This window comes from Rhinoderma darwinii, chromosome 7, assembly GCF_050947455.1.
Source record: "Rhinoderma darwinii isolate aRhiDar2 chromosome 7, aRhiDar2.hap1, whole genome shotgun sequence".
In the NCBI taxonomy this organism is placed as follows: domain Eukaryota; kingdom Metazoa; phylum Chordata; class Amphibia; order Anura; family Rhinodermatidae; genus Rhinoderma; species Rhinoderma darwinii.
This window is the reverse complement of record NC_134693.1, coordinates 103,799,642-103,818,191: the sequence shown is the minus strand read 5'-3', so window position 1 is coordinate 103,818,191 and position 18,550 is coordinate 103,799,642. Positions and strand designations below refer to the sequence as shown.

General features: G+C 39.4%; 1 protein-coding gene across 1 annotated transcript in view; it reads left to right on the top strand.

Moving 5' to 3' along the window:
* The first annotated feature begins 1,297 nt into the window (after positions 1-1,297).
* The window catches only part of CACNG2 (calcium voltage-gated channel auxiliary subunit gamma 2), a 127,312-nt gene continuing 110,059 nt past the window's right edge, over positions 1,298-18,550 (top strand). Inside the window, exon 1 of the mRNA XM_075833755.1 lies at positions 1,298-2,465. Within this exon, the coding sequence (XP_075689870.1) occupies positions 2,255-2,465 (211 nt within the window). The 5' untranslated portion in view covers positions 1,298-2,254. The remainder of the gene's footprint in view (positions 2,466-18,550) is intronic.

Genomic DNA, 18,550 nt, shown 5'->3' with positions numbered 1-18,550 from the left:
AGTAGTAGTAATAGTAGTAGTAATAGTTGTTTTACTAGTAGTAGTTGGCAGCTTAGAGGCTCAGTAAAAGAAGCAGTAATTAACAGGGCAAAGTAGCAGTCAGTGGCACAATGGCTCAGTTGAGGTTATAGCAGTCGTCAACACCGTGGCTCGGTACAAAGTAGTAGGATGGATTTACATGGGTTTCCTACAGGTACTCTGGTTTGTATTCACACTGCAAAGACTTTATTTGGTTTATTGGATTCCAATTAAACTGGCCCTAGTGTACTTGAGATAGGGAAATAGATTGTGAGCCTCGCTGGGGACAGAAACTGATGTAAGAACATTCTTTGTACAGCTCTGTGGGATATTTATCTGTATGTAAATAATGGGTAATTAAGTGATAAACAATGATTAGTAATAAATTAGGAAAAAAATATGTTTGTTGGGTAAAGACTGCCTTTCCTTAGAACATTTTACATTCACCACTTACAGCTTTTACAACACTGCTCCTCCATTGAAGGGTTAATATTGTCATGTTTGCATCACCCCTTCCATCCTTGTAAAACATATACCATGCTAGAACTGGGTTGTTAGCAGCGTAGCATGATTATCCCAATTAACTTGGAAATAATTAAGCAGTTGGCTTATGAGATCCCGCAATATCTTAACTACCAATGTAGGACAGTGAAAAAGTGTTCTTCTGAGATTGTGACTGACAAACCTTCTTTCATAACCCCTTTAGCTATAACAGAGGGTTATCCAGAACTCACCGGAGGTTGAATAGTTAATATATTTAATATGATGTCTAACTCTGCAGGGTACTTGGGGTTAAATGATTCCTCTTTAAAGAGCCAATCTAAATATAACCCATTGAGATAGATACAGGGCATTGTTTCAGTGATAATTTTCATTAACTAGAACTGAGCAAAGAGAAAAGAAGGGGTGGGATAACAACCCCCTCCCTGGTCATAGACAGATGGAAGGGAATATTTTAAATAGGTATCACCCCCCCCCCCCCTCCCCCAAGATCACTGAATACTAGAGAATGGCTGTATAAGAATCCTACTGTTAGTATAAAATCATATGTAATAGAAGATTGCTATTATCAGAGCTTAGCCCATATGGCTAGAATCGGACATGATAAATAAAACCAGGGGGACATTGTCTAAACTTGGGGTGCATTTAGGAACACAAGAGCTGGTTTGTGCTGAGGAACTTATATGGGGGAGTAGGAAAAGGAGAAGGGGGGCTGCAGGAATTGACACCCCCTCCTGGAAGCTGAACAGGGGTGGCGACTTAGGACAGCAAAGAGAGGAGGGACATGAAGGTTTCCACCAGCTGGCTGTTCCAGTACAGGAGGTCCTACAGGAAAGTGCTCTCCAGCAGCAGCGCTGGTGTCTAGGAGCTGTCCATTTCAGCACCACAGAGGCAAAGGCAAAGGAGATCCACCGTGAACAGCTGTAGCATCACTTCCATGCAGCAGCAGAGGAAGCCTATCTACCAGCCCACCCTACACAGCAAGCCTGCCTCCCTCCCAGGACATCTAAGTGGGGGCCTCACGGTGATCTTCAGCGATACAACCATGGATTGCAAAAGCCGCAGTCCGTCTCAAGCCAAACCTTACAGCATCCAGAGGAGACTTGTGGTGTAATCAACAGCAGGGGAGAGAGATCCCACACTCCAGCAAACACACGCTCAGCAGACACCAGAAGAGGGGACAAGAGCAGAAATATCTGTCAAGAGCAGAGAGAGGGAAAAAAAAGAACACAAAGAAAAAAAATCTGTTTTTTTCCCCTTTTACATGGCGCAGGCTGCAGAGCAAAATAAGGAAAGCAGACCCTGCATTCCTAACCCTATAATCCCCCCCTGCCCTGGTCCTGATGCTGAAGGTTGGTGATGAAGATACTGCATCTTTATTCCTGCTGAATAGAGCTTCACAATTAGCCATCACTTATGGAAACTGAAGATCAGAATTTTAGGAAAAGGGATTAGAGAGATTAGACCATCTCTGTGTGTTAGCTCTGCTGCTTGTTTGTGTCTGTCTGCACTATTTATTTCTATTAACCTGCATTTGGACATGATCTGATGGACAACGAGCTCCCCATCCACAAGCCTTCCAGCAGCTTTACTTTTGCTATTTTTCTATTAGGATACCTAATTTTTTTGGGCAAGGTCCAGCATTATTGCTAGCTAAAACCCTTCCACCCCCCATTTTTAGCTCCTATCACCCCCCAAACCAGAAGACTGTTGGATGTCTATAGAATGAAGAATTATGGGTCTGTTTGATAGAGGTGTTCAGATGCTCTTAACCACTGTGGGAGCATTTGCTGCATTCAGTTTAATGACAATTGCTGTGGGCACAGACTACTGGTTATACTCTAGAGGGGTCTGCAAGAGCAAATCTATAAGTGAAAACGAAACCAGCAAAAAGAATGAAGAAGTCATGACCCATTCTGGATTGTGGAGAACATGTTGCCTTGAAGGTATTTTGGTGACTGGATAAGACCCTTTTCCTATCTTACATTTTCACCCTCCTCTTCTGCTCTCCTGTTCCCCTCCCTCTCTCCTGAATCAGAAAACTACATATTCCTCCATCTTATCATTTCATTTTTTAAACAAGGGGCGGCTAGACTGAGCTAATAAACTGGAGGAGGGGGAGGGGGATCGGGGAGAGACTGATCCACTTCCAAGCATTCATTGTGATTATGTGAATGGTAGATTTTTGTTAAGATGGAAGCAGTGGGGCACGGAGTGTAGTAAAAGGTGTTAGGAATATATTACTCTGGGTGCATTGTGTGTGTTTCTGCTCTACAATGAGACAAGTGCATGCTTAGCTATTGAGCAAGGCCAGAAATGGGAGACTGTGAAGCTATATACCTGTGCTGGCTAAAGCCACATATGTAAAATGGATGTCATGCATTGCTGATGAAAAAAATCAATGAGAATAGATTAAGTGCTGGAGAGGCCTAAACATATTACACATTTCTGCAGGTAAATGCAATGCTGCACATTGCAGATCCATTGACTTGATATATAGCTGCAATATTTACAGGTCTTTCCTGCATACCCGCTTTATATCTATCTGTCCATCCACATACACCTTGTTATAGGCCTTTATAGCACGAGTAGGGTTAACCTGTTTTCTATCGTTCGCTGTTCTATCCAATCGATGGTTAATGAATTGACGTGTTGCTATGTTCTATATCTGCACATTGCCGCTTTGTATCATTTCCTTGTAATTATGTTTCAAGTTTTCAAGAGACCTTATCCTTTTTTTGTACCCTCTGTGACTGTATGTGATGCTGATGGCTGGGTCATCACTGATAGACTGCAACCCACAGCTGCCCCTTAGCTGCCCCTCCTTCTACCATGTGCCATGCCAGAAAGCCCTGCAGTACACTGTTGTTTGAATGGAAGGGTTAAACACTACACATTTGAAGGGGGAAGAGGACTGTGTGTCAGGCGGAGCGAGGTAACTGTATGATTAGTACAATGGTACACAGACCACCCACCCCCTCCCCCACCGTTCCCTCTTCAATCACTGCAGGTCAGAAATCCAGCCTTACCCACACATTATTCACATATGTACAAACACACAGGCACATTCATACACACACTCTGCCTGGGGCTCAGCAGACATATGAGAGTAAGATAATCAGATAATTCAATAGATAATACATGCATTATTGCAATGCAACCTATTTAGTACACATACATACATACATACATACATACATACATACATATACATACACACACACACACACACACATACATACATACATACATACATACATATACACACACACACATACATACATACATACACACACATACATACATACATACATACATACACACACATACATACATACATACATACATACATACATACATACATACATACATACACATAAACTGGGTTTCTGAACAGAATACGAACAATTGCGTAATAAGATAATTGTATATGAGTGTCTGTGTATTTACTGCTATCCCTGGCTTCTTTCTGAACAGATTGCCACCACACATGTCCACGTACATATACTGAGATACACACACTACAAAGAGTATGCCAAGCACATACACACCATATGCAGGGTCCAGACCCTGTATAGTTGCATACACAAAATTTAGGCGCATATGTTCACACAGGCTTTGAAAACAACATACCACTTACACCTCCCACACATATAGTCATCTCACAAACCAGAGTCAATTATGATCTTGACCAAACTTAATAACTATGCCAGGCCCCAATCTCCATGGCATGAAATATATTTTACAGCTGACATGATAACATCGAATATCCTTGTTACCTTACATCAGACGTAAGGCCTAAATGAGGCAGTCATCATGGGGTATAAATAACAAAGAACTACATACATTCAAGTCGTTGGTCCGCCACCCAGCTTTAACCATTATATGTAATGTACCCATGGTGGCCCTTGACACAAAACTTATCATATTTTAATGTATTATGGCTTTACAGAAAACACACAGGGATGCCATACATGGTCAGTAATTACCAGAACTCAATGTATACACTTATATTGCATCCAAAAACACATCTGTTATTCTCACAGTTTCCATGTAACATAATGTGCACATATAGTGCACACATAGTGCAGGCTATAAGTGGTACAGTATAAACATTATCTTATGTATATGTACAATAACGTCACATATACATGGACACATGCCAAAGGTTAGAGGAGCACAACCTTTCACTCATAGCAGACCTATGTTTTTTGTGTAAACATTTTCATGGCAGCACATTTGTACAGATTACCTATTACCAAATAATTACCAAATGTATTGCTAGACAATTCATTATGAAGCTTAAAACAAATATATTTGGAACAGTAATGCGTAATTATAAAAATGACAAAACATATACATAGAATACACAAAAAAGACTAAATGCAAAAATGTGTTAAATAATATGCAAAATGAAAACATACCCCTATAACATGCAAATACTGATATGTTTCTATTTATCCATACTAAAATATATATATATATATATATATATATATATATATACACACACATATATATACATACACATATATATACACATATATATATATATATATATATATATATATTTACACATATATACGTATATATATATATATATATATATATATATATATATATATATATATATATATGTTAGGATTTTCAAAGGCCTAACAATTGGTTCATCATATTACACTCAGTTTATTATATATTGCACACTTGTTTTATAGAGTAATATCACCTACACAAGGAGGCGCACACAGGCTCCAGCCCAGGCTGTCAGCTTGTGGGACATTTTGGCCCTTCCTCCTCTGGAGCTGGGCTGTGATGGGACATGCTCTGAATTGCTAAGTGTCTCCATTGAGCGATGAGAACAGTTTGACGCATTAAACACGCATAGCGCATCCGCTGAGCCTCTCCTCAGCCAAGCCTGCCTCTTAACATAATCTGCAGAGGAACATTGCACTGAATAGAATATGCCGTCCCTCCCCAGCCAGGAGAAAATCAATAGCTATGAATTCACCCTGATAGATCTCAGCCCCCCTCCCTTTCCCTCACTCCACCGCCGCCACCATCCACAACACCTCATTCCCACCTCCCCTCCTTCCAGGAAACCTTTTCAATTGATGCTCCTATTTATTATGTGTCCCCAAAGTGGCTAGTGGTTACAATTAAACATTTATAAGATGCTTGTAGGAATTAAGCAGCTGGCTGTCCCTTTTATTAACCTTTGAATAGCCAGTGTCCGCTCTGAGAATTTTTGGCAATGAATGAGTTACATCTTTTTGAAAGGGTGTCGGTAGGACAGAGGAGATGGATGGAATGGTGGGATAGGCTGATCAGGTCTAGGATTTTCAATGGTATTTGGTAATTGGATGCAAATATATATTTCAGGCAGTAAATGGTTAATAGAGTGCATGTGTCTACATTTTAAGAGGAGATGAGTAGTGGAGGGGAGAGGAGCCATGCGCAAAATTCAGTTTAACTGGCTGGTTAATAGGGGATTGTCTAATTTTCAAAGACTGCACAGGGTGTGTGAGGGAGAGCGAGGAAAGAGGAGGGTGAAGGAAAGGGGGGAGGGGGAAGGAGAAAGGGTGGGTGTGAGACAGGGGGAGGAAAAGAAGAGGGAAAACAGAAGAAGAAGACCTTTGGAGAGTGGGAGGACCAATGCAGGAGAAACAGGGAGGAAGAAATAGGAGAGACTGAACAGGGTCCCCAATTTTATGTGTTATATCTTAATTTTATGAACCTTATATGCCCTAGACACTCACAGCCTTACTATCAAAAGTCATCACTGGTCTTAGACCTTCATACTATAGTAAGGTCACTGCTCTCAGGATCTTGAGTCATGATGAAGATAGGACCCTTACATTATAGACACATATGATCAATTCCTATGGACCTCAAAAATGTTTATTTCTGAAGATAGTTTATGTCATAGAAGCCCTGGCCTCATAAAAGCTTTTAAGCTTAGTTGGTGCCCAAGTAAGCGGAATAACACAAGATTTAACAAGAACCAAAAACAATGGCTGTAAAAATACTCCGAAAATAAAATGTCCCATTCAAACAATAGACCAATATGTGTAATATAGATAAACAATGATAAACCATATATGTTGGAAATGAATAGGCTTCATATTGGGCTATGTGATAGAGATATAGGATTTTTCTCAATGAGGCAGCTCTTAAATCTGGCATATGGAAGATGTTTAATAATTTAATATTGGTATCACCATAAGTACAGTCCCACAGTAACAGGATGAGAATAAGAGGTGATTATGAGAGATTTAGATCACTGACAAAGCCGGGCACATTAGCAATTATTTACAGATGCTGAGATGTAAGGCAGTGAAGTTTCATTGAGGGCTTTGAAGGTCAAAGACGGAGCTTTGTATCTAATTCTTGAAGAGATAAGATGCCAGTGTGGGTATTTGCATCATTTTAGTAGCCATGGTTTAAATGAGCCGAGTGCCAGTGTTTTAGATTAATTGCAATGGGGATAATCAATTGTAGGAGCAATCAAGGGAGGATACGATGAGTGGATTAAAATGTTGATTTCGTTTTATACGCACAACAGACAAATTGCCTAGATTCTGGCAGTGGAAATCTGAAGACGAAAGGTGATCATTAAATATGTAAAGGTCACCTCTAGGCATCAGTCTTGAAACGTGGACAGAATAAAGAGGTAATATCCTCAGGTTGTTCATTGTTTGTGGTTTAACGGTCATAAACTCAACAGAAGGATAAGACACCGTAGAATGAGATGTTTCATTGATCTTATCTTCTGTACACCAAAGGGACCAGCAATGGAACTGCCATGAGAAGATTTACATTTTATCCTTCTTAACCTTATTTTTTGGGCCACCTTCTATCATCATAACTTTTCATTAATGCAAATCCTATTTCCTCCTTTTAATATAAGATAAACACATAAGTATCAGATATAACTGTAACATATCTAAATGCTTAGATCTTAATTATACGAAGATCAACCGTGTGCCTTAGCCCAGACCTATGAGGTCTTTACACATATCCAAGTGTGGCGACTGCTGGTGCCTTACATCAGAGGTGCCCATGTGCCTAGAGGCTTAAAGCAGGGCCTGGGGCAGTTTTATGGTATTAGCAGAGCAACATTAGATATTTTTTTTGCTTAAACCATGTGCTTGGTAGTTATCATGTGGAGTAGATGATTTAGTGTGCTTCAGATTTTGGCCCATTGAAAGCTTAGTAAAGTTGTTGGATGTACAGTATGTAAAGCTGGCATTTGTAATCAGATGGGCCTATTTGGGAACAATATAAGTCATAGTTATTAAATTATTTCATTGGAAGAAAACTGGGTTTCAAATACCGCTTGGAGGAAACTTACAAGTCAACCGATTGTTTAAATGTGTGTAGTTAAGGTGATGATTCACTATCATTAACTTTATTAGAGGTGCTGGCAACAAAAGGGTTGTCCATGTTATACAACCCCTATCCATATGTCCTATTAGAGAATATGTAATCCGATTCTTTAAAACAAAATGAGTAACTGCTAAAGAGCAGCTCTCGTTTCGGAAGTCCCGGCTCATCCATTCATTACATGGATAACCCATTAATTCCAATGGGTGCCATGCAATGCTTGTCATATGCTTCCTCTAGAGATAACAAGCGATAATGTAAGGTTCCAGAACTGGGACTCCCCCTCCTGATCCGCTCACCATCAGGGACCCCATTGTGGAGTAAGGGGTAAATGTCTCACAGCTTTCATATTCATGTGAGCAAATTGCATTATTGCATATAGTTATATATTTTTAAGATGAATCCAATAATATCAAACCATTGTCTTGATGAGAGAAAGATATTTGTTAAAGCTTGGCCTTAAAAGCCTTCAATATCTCTATATGAATAAGTCTGAATAGAGAAAATGTAGTTCTCTAACTTTGTAATAGAGTGGGCATTAAAATTCGGTCCCCAAGTGGTGATCTCTGGGGCTGTGACGGTATTGAAGGGTGGCACTGCCTATTGGATGGGGGTCTGTTCACAAACCCTGACCCTTTCCCACATCTAACGCTAAGGGCGAAATTTTTATGCAAACTATATTACAAAGTTAGAGCATTCCTTTTTAGGAAGGCGCTTTAAGAAGTTTCTTTTGCCACCTAGCTGTGCCAGAAACTGTGATTATAATGATGTTTAGTAGCTAACCTGGAACATTTGAAAATGAAAAGAATATGTGTATTGGATTAGATTACTACATTTTTATCTCAAGCTGATATCTGGATATCTGGTTTTCAGTGGCAGTCAATGCCTTTGTAAAATGATCATGCACAGTTCAATAGAGGTTATCTCCCTATTACCCTGATCAACGTGGGCACTGATGTGATGAATTCCAAGCCTGCTACTTGAGTTGGAAATTTCATACCATGGTATCAGCCTCATGATTTGTTATGAATATCTTTATCTTTGTGGCAGTATTAGTAATGTCTTTATTTATAGGTCACATTATGAAGAGTATTCACTCACTGGCTGCACTGCGTAGACAGCAAATATTATTTAAATGGCATTTATAGAAATATAGTATAAACCAATTAACAAGCTTAATATTATTATATATAGGCAATATGTTCTTGAGCACAATCCAACAACTACAGTGGTTACGCTTATGCCAGCCTTACCCACACTTAAGAATTTTGTTTTTGCCTTTTTGCACCAGTTTTAGAACCATAACATATTCAAGCACTAATAGCAATGCAGCAACACATAAATAGGCCATCCACGCTGTTTTCTTTTCATATAGCCCAATGTAAGTTTCGTTTCAGGCAAGAAAAAGTCAGCATTTGTGCATAGTAGTGCCTTCTTAACAGACCTACCATACAACGTGTCCCCATAACAGGTTTAGGCTGCAATAGTGTCTCCAGAACAGAGTAGTTTGACAAAGGGCCCCGGAACCTTTGGTGTGGACTCATGTAAGTGAAAGGTTTCTTTGCAAAAGATAATATTGCTGGTGAGGGCATCAACTGGTTACATAGTTACATAGTACGGTTGAAAAAAGACATATGTCCATCAAGTTCAACCAAGAGATGGGAAAAAGGGAAGGTTGTGTGGTCATCTGGATTTGTGTTTAGTTATACTACATGATATTGGACATCCCAGGGTTAAATGGAAAAATAAAGTAAACCAAACTTGTATCGTTAAAATAATGTGCTTACAACATAACCAAATTTAGAATTAAGCAAAAATTGGACTCTGCCTAAGGCCTGTAAATGCTGAGAGACATCTTTGTTTTACCCGACACACTGCCTATGTTAAAGGAGCACTCCCACAATTTTGTTTATTCTCTGGCCCATTAGAGAGGTGGTGAAGGTAATCCTCTTACCGGTGGTTGGATTTGGGAGTTATCCACTTCCTTCTAGTCCTCAGCTGTGTCATGTGACCAGCAATAGGACTCTCCAACTGTCACAGCGTTTCATGTGTGGACAGGAAGTCAGTTTCTCTATTCATTCCTATCACAGCCTCGATGTGAGTTTTATAGTAATGAATGGAGAAACTGACTTCCTGTCCACACATGAGACGCTGTGACAGCTGGAGAGTCCTATTGCTGGTCACATGACACAGCTGAGGACCAGAAGTGAGTGAATAATTCACAAATACAGCCACCGGTAAGAAAATTATCTTCACCACAATTTACATAACGTGCTTTTCCAACGGGCCTGAGAATAAAAATGTTTGTGGGAATGCTTCTTTAAATATTTCTCTTTAATTAGCAAAGAAACTAATAAACATTAACCAAGTGAAACATGGATCAATAGGGGTAAGATAAAGTTCTATACTTTCTCCCATCCCTTGGTGGAACTTGATATGTCTTATTTCAACCATACTAACTCTGTAAGTATGTAAACAAAAAAAAACGTTCACAGGAGTTTAAAAAGAAATGACAGAATCATCTAGATAAATATATATATTGCACATGAAAAGCAAACGTGAAAATTACTTCTACCAAAGAATACCTACCCAGACTCCCAGATTTTTAGGTGCTTTAGGGCGTTATATGTGCTTATCTTCCATCTATTTTCAAAAAGCTACATGACATTTTTTTATATTTATATAAATCCTGATATAAAGCATTACCAAACAGCATCAGATAAGGAATATGTAACCCATTTACGCTACTGAATTTTACATTCACTGAAGAAAATAAACCAGTGCCAATGTGTTCCTTTAAGGCCAGCTGCAGTCTAGAAATGTCACTGCTGCCTTCTGGTGTATTCACTTTGGTGAAAACATAATGAAACCAAGTAAAACATAAGTTGTGCTTTCTTCATTATTACATAATCATTTTTTAATTAATCCTTTAAATGGATTGCTTTATCAGAGACATCCCCTTTTATATGGGAGCTGGTACCTCTAGCATATAGCTGATCTTGTCAGGGGGAACCGCAGGCGGTGCGGGGCAAATGCACTATTACACAGCGGCCATCCGGGTAAATGCACAGCTTGAGTCCGCCGGAACGGGAGCTGCTCTTACAAAGCATTTTTTGTTCTTGCTCACAGAAGACGGTCCCGAGCAGGGGACCCTATTATATGACATCCATATTCCCTAACAGGGGTTGTTTCATATAACTATCATCTAGATATAACTTTTTTTTTACAACCAGAATTTCCCTTAAAGGGGTTTCCCCACAATGGACATTTATCACCTATCCACAGGATAGGTTATAAGTGTATGATCACTGGAGGCCCCACCACTGGGACCCGCACTGAACTTTAAAAAGCATCATGACGGAAACAACCGAGTGCAACGCTCGGCTGTTTCCATCGACCCCATAGACATTGACTGGACAGGCAGCAAACGTGCTTGCCCACCGCTCCATTCAAAATCCTCCTAACTGCAATCGTGCGGTGAGGAGGAAGGGGTATCGAAACCCATTTCTAAAGATCGGTGTGGGTCCCAGTGGTGGGGCCCTCAGCGAACATCACCTATCCTGTGGAAAGGTGATAAATGTCCATTGTGGGAAAAGCCCTTTGTAAGCTTTTTACATAAATACGTACATAATCTAATTATCTAAAACAGGTTAAAATGATTTAAAACATGATTTAAAAAATTGTCAACTAAGTCTGAGAACTGTTGCTAACTTACAGACAGTGGGCAGAAGGAAAAGGAGTAACACATGACTGCAGGAACAAACTACACACAAGGTTGTTTAATTCTAGTTTTTTGTCTTCTTATTTTTATAATTTTTCTTCCATCCAAAAAAAACCTGAAAAAGAAACGGAATCGTAAACAACCAAGCGTGAAGACAAACACAGCCTTTCCCCCAGAGAAGAAGACAAAAAAAATAGGAAAGGACAATGACATTACCCCTGAATTCCCTTCCAAAAATTGTTGGTATCTAACTCAAGCCTTATTAAGTAAGGGATCTTTGATCCACTTATCCCATCTTTCTTTCAAATTCTTTTTTTTCTAGCATATTTACAATTATCGTCTAACCAAAATTCATAAAGAAAGAAGGTACTGACCAAGTTTAATACAGAATTAATATAAATTCCTTTTTCCACACAAGGTTGTTTTGTAGTTTGTAACCATGGAGATACATAGATCTGCATAGGAGCTGTAGACACATAACACAGCCATTTTTATTTTTTTTTCAAATCAAGACGATTTGCAAAGTTGCTGCATTTTCTTTTATTTAGGTGCACTGAATGAATAGAAAGATGATTACAAATATGTTCATGCCCCGTAACCCTCTTTAGAACTAAGCCAAGCACCTGTTTTCTATTGTAGTATTTTCCTTGCCTCATCATAAAGATCACTAGGATCAACAATTTCAGTACAAGTCTCGTCTCTAGACAAAGAGCATTGGAAACAATGGGCCATGCAGTGTATTGAGCAGAGCAGGATAAGAAAGCTATGTTCACACTATGTGTTTATCCACAACTTGTCTTTTTTGGTATGCAACTTTATGTCATATAGTTAGATACAAAATATACTTAAATGGGTTGTCTGGTCATGGGGCGGTTTCCACAGGATAGGCCATCAGCCGATGATCGGTGTGGGTCCGAGAACCGGACCACGCACCGTTCGGCTGTTCCGGCTGTTTATGGTACAGTAAACTATGCAGTGTTTGGTGCCAGAAGCAGAAGGCTCTGTACACTGCATAGTGGCCGTGCTGGGTTACTGCAGCTCTGCTCGTATTCAAGTGAATAGGAGCAGAGCTGCATTACTGCAGCACAGCCGCTATACAGTGGTCTGAGCCTTCTGCTTCCGGCACCGACCACTGTATAACTTACGGTGCCGGAGGCAGCTGATCGTGCGAGGTCCGGGTGATGGACCTCCACCGATCATATACTGATGAGCTATCCAGTGGACAGGTCATCAGTATGAAAAACCGCCCAATGACCAGATAACCCCTTTAAATATACAGTATATATCTTTTTTTTTTATATATTGAATAAGATATCAGGCTATGTATTTCAGTGCAGCAAGAGAAACCTCTCTTTTGGCATAGGTTTGCTACATAGAAAGTTATAAGTACATTACAGTATATGTTTGCATAGACATTTACAAATGAATACATCTTGGGGCAAACAAGAACACAATCTATACTCTAAACTTTTAACTGCAAGTTTTGATAACATAGAGGCATATGTATGTGATGGGCATTTCAGCATGGGTGTTAGATTGGTTTGCTGAATCTTGTGTGGAACAAGTGGTGAACAAAGCCTTGCTAGATACACCATTTAGAAGTTTTCCAGGTTTTAGATAGGCCATCAATGTTTGATTAGAAGGGGGTTCAGGGGTCAGCAGAATGCTGGGGCGCCACAGCCTGATCACTGCAGTACCCAATACAGCGCCATTCATGTACGTGCAGCTGTGTCCAGTATTGCAGTTAAGCACCAAGTCAATGGGGCTGAGCTAGAGTAACCGGACACAGACAAATGGACTAGACATGCTGACCCCAAGGACCCCCACCAGTCACACATTGATGACCTAACATAAGTATAGGCATTAGATGTGGAAAACCCTTTTAAACGCTCTATTCTAAAGGGAAAAAACATGACTATGGCTGATGCAGAATGACTAGAATAAAATGAGCAAACAGTACTCCCTTCCTGTACTTAGATATTCTGTTGTGATGGTTATGTTTTAAAGGACCTTAAAAACCTAATGGCAGCAAAAATCAAAAACAAAACTGTTGGGTGGTATAAGAACACCACATGTAATGTTTAAAATTCCTAATATTTCATAGGGTTACAATTTTATCCCTGAGACCCAATATGTGGGACATCAGCCGGGACGTTTGTTTATATACATGTCATCTATAGCTGTGGGATACAGAGACGTGACTTGAAGCTCCAGGACCCTAATGCAAACTCATACCATGTGCCATTTATAATACAGAGTCTTTTTATGTGGCAGACGGACCTTTGGGCCCCCACAAGCACCTGGGCACCCCATATAGCTACACCCTGGTGGTATACATGATGTATTATACATCAACATCTTTATCTACCCATACAGCTATGTTGAGGGAATATTAACTGATTGACCCCACAGTAATCCAATAGAAAACTGATTGAGACTGCAATCTTATGTCGTATGTATTTCTAATCTGGTAACCCTATTTATTCCACTCTTGCCAAACATGACAAAACTGCTTCCACTACCAGACATGATCATAATTTTTTATTGCAAAATTTATTATACTAACCAACAGTAAAACTGTGAAAATAATGCACAGTTGGCAACTATGTATTGAGAGGATTTATAAGAAACAATTATAGTTATTGACATATAGGAAATGTCATATAGAATAATCTTTATGGAAAAGCAGTGAAATTTATAAGCGGTTGTTAGTGGAGCTATAGGACATGGTTAGGCGGGAAACACGACACACTTGAAGTGGTTATATGATGCACGGTGCTATAAGGAAGGGCTGTAAAGCGAGACAGGAGTTATAGGCAGCTGAGTTATAGGTGTATGTTATATGATGTAAATCCAAGACTTACAGGGATGTGTTAGGGTGCCTGCATACATGCAGGTTTTGTTCAGGTTTTTTGTATCAATTTTGAAGCCAAAACCAGGTGTGGATTATAAAGGCAGAGAAAGCATCTCCATGTTCATACAGCGGATTTTCACAAGTATTTTGGCGTGGAAAATGCATGTATTCCGCACATGCAAGTGAGAAATGTGAGAAATGCTTACAAAAAGCTTTTCATTGTTTGTTTTTTTTTAATGGGAAACCGACACATTGTCCACATGGGTATCCAGTGTGAAAACCACATCGGGTAGCCACACGCAGATTAGCCCCACTGAATGGGGCTAATCTGCGTTCAGATCCATGGCAGTTTATACTGAAAAACCGATGCAGAAATCCAACGGTGAAATCCATGGATTCTCTGCCAAATTCACATGGGATATTTTCACATAAAAAATCCATCGTATGAACATAGCCATAAAGGACAGAAACTACTTCTGCTTAATCCACTTCTGGTTTTGGCTTTAAAAATTGCTTAAAAAAACCTGATGAAAACCTGCACATGTACGGGCAGCCTTAGGCCAGTATCACACATGTAGTTTTGATGCAGGTCTTGGTGCAGTTTTTGGCTAAAGTTATTTAGCCGAAGCCAGAAGTGGATCCAAAAGGAAGAAAGGTATAAAGAATAGACTGATGCATCTCTTTTCTGTTGCGTCCACTCCTGTGTTTGGCTAAAAAAACAGAGCCAATAACTACATCAAGACTGTTGTGTGATCCTGGCCTTAGTTTTCCATTGGTTTAATTTCCTCCTTTCTATTTTATATCCCATGTAAATGTTCACATATGGATCTTGCAACCTCTCTCTCCGTATGTTACCCATTTTTACTATAATTTCATAACACATTCGCCCCCTCTACTTAGCTTAGCTATCTGCTTTTCCTTACAGATCTTCTGCCTGCCCTTGGTTTCAGACTAGAGATGAATTGAGCTGGGGACCAAGGGATGGATACTTTATTAAAAAAACAAATGCTCCCTGCTGTAAAATATTAACAGAGTCTTTTACTAAACTCACCCCCTGTGTCCTTCACAGGCTCTAGATGCCTTCCTTTTCATAACCACCTGTCACATTCATACTGACATAATTAAGATGATCACTGGTCACCGAGCGTCTATAGACTCGATACAGTAAAATTTTAATTTTTTTTCAATGAATGTAAATGTGAATTCACAGCCATGGGGCATAAGAACATATAAAAAATAAGGCAAGTTTTATCGGTATCTTACTCAATTATGCTTTTTAGTGGTGACATAAACACGGAAAGGAATCAGTTTGTATTGTATCTAAGGCAACGTGAACACGTTTTGACTCCCATATAGCTGAGATATTTAAAGGGGTTGTCTATACATTGTATAAGGGTATATGGACAGCATAAGCAGGTACCCACTTGTATTAGCAAGAGAGGAGAGACACAGCAAAACATGGCTCCAGCTGTGACGGACTCCGAGCAACCATGTATAATATGGTCACCCATTTGCTTCAATAAACACCTGTAATACTATATTTCCCCTGCAGGTCAGACTAGACCATTAAAATACCACAGGATCCTCCAGTTGGCCAGACACTGACACAATAATGGACCCCTCATACAAGAGGGCCCCAAAGGTCTAGCAGAAGACAACCCCAATTGAAGATGACTTTGTAGTCAATCACTTGCCACTATGGTCTACGTCGTATGAGTTGATATATTCATAAGTTTTGTGTGTGTAATGATTACAACAAAGATTATAATGAAATTGAAAGGTGAATATGCACAAGTGCTGTATATATCTATAAAGGAAGGGCCCTCAGAATGATTTCCTCTGGTGACTCCAAGAGGCCGATCTGTAGCAGCCCAAGATGAGCTGACCATCGGGCAGCGGCCTTACAGAACTGGATTGTCCTGGGTGGACAACCCCTTTTTTAAGTGATTTAACTTGGTCTAACTTTCATACGTTTCTTATCCATTTTACGTACATTTCTTTACTTCTGTTTGTAATCTACTATTTATATCAGGTTTTTTCTGTTTATAACATAGATCATATTTGCGAAAGATAACATCTACATCAAAATTGTTCCTAACGTTTAGTGAAAAGTGTAGTTTGATGGTAGAGCTACTATATTACAGTACATAATGGTACATAAAATGTATTGCAAAACAAACATATACATAGTTTTTAGGCAAAATCTACCAATAATATGGACACAATAATTGGGGCTTTAACAAAAAGAAAAATAGCATCTATGCTCTTAATGGTACTCTTCAGATCAGAAGCTTTTATATCATTGCAAATACCATCTACGGTGCGATGGACCTACCCCAAAATACAGCAGTACAAAATACAGGTTCACTGATGGCTTCTCCCTGAATGCCGCTTCCAGCTCATAACACCATCAGCACCAAAATGAGTGATGTCATGAATGTCCTTGTCCTCTAGATAAAGACAACTCACTCTTTACAGATGATTTGATGCTTCATGTGAGGGAGAGGCCTAGATCTAGACTTTATTAAGGGACAATAATGTGTGGGACTGGCAAGGGTAATGTGTAAATGCTTGTAAATAGTTGTCCTCCGACTTGTTCCTTCTGGACTGTATTACTAGTTTAATCGAATAGTCATTCACTCATAGTATATAAAATAATTATAATGCTACAAACATCCATTTTATGGTCATAACTATTTGGAGACTTGGCTATTGCTTATCAACAGTGTAAGAAAATTGTACTGTGTAAATGGAGAGACTTGAATGATGAGGCAAACCCTTAGGAATTAGTTATCTGCAACCCACTCTTAATATGTTCCGACCAACAGTCTACAATAAGCCTGTTGGCATAAATCCCCTCGTTGTTGTTGTTGTTAACCAATGCATTGCTAGAGAGAAAGCCAAACAGCCATCATTTCTATAACACTGTCACGCGGTAGGTTTGATCCAGAGAGAAAAAGCTACATTTAACAAGTCAAGGATCTCGGGAGAGTAGGAGAGAGGAGGTGTTGCGATGTAGTGGTTAAGGTGTTAATGTTTATTACTCAAATGTGTGGGTTTATTTCCTGCGGGTATCATTCCTGGTGATCTCAGATAAACCTCACTCCTTTACTTCTCGGAGTCCCTCGAGAGTGTTTATTATGATGTAACTTCTGGTTTATGCCCTAATAAGGAGAATGGCTGCAGGGTTGTCTGCTGATTCCTATAAAGACAGGTGCACCAACATATATAGCATATAGTAGTACAAAGCCACACGTCAGATGTGGATATTGATATTCACATAAAATACTATAAAAAGCAGGACTTCCGAACATGTTCTTATAGTCTCCATGGGCAAAAATCTGTGGGCAACCAAAATTTGTATGTGTCCATATGTGCTTAGTGAACACGTTATTCTGAAACTATGGGAATTAAAACTATGATCACCTCACGTTTTTTCATTAAATACAGTGTATTCGATGGGAAAATCACTCAAATGTAAAGACCTATCATATGCAACTCTTTGCCATATAGTGGTATACCTCGCCCATAAGCGATGACCCACTCTATATGAAAGCACAGCAAACTACGTTGGGCAGTAAGAGTTGGCATTGTACTGCTAGTATCCCTATCTATATATAGACATTTTATGCACCCTAAGAATGGGTGTAAAAGGCTGAACCAACTAATTAGAAGGGGTGTCCACATATTTTTGGCCATGAAATATATGTGAAGATAGATTACCTTCTCACTTGAATAATATATGTGACATTTTGGTATTATGGGCTGTGTCTGGTATTGCAGCTCACACCGATTCAGGTGAATGGACTAAACTGCAATAACAAACCAAACACAATCCATAGACAAGATTTGCACTGATTCTGGAAAAAAGCAGACCCTTTTTACTGACGTCAGACGACCTCTTTAAGCCCAGTACCAAATACTCTACTGGCAAATGTATTGCAAATCGATATTTTCGCATAATTATTATTTTGTGCTATTAAGTGAATTTGGACTCTTGGTGACCACATAGTCTTTCTCCAGAATGTCTTGTCCTTTGTTTGGATCTTCAGATTTCTCAATGCTTCTCAGTA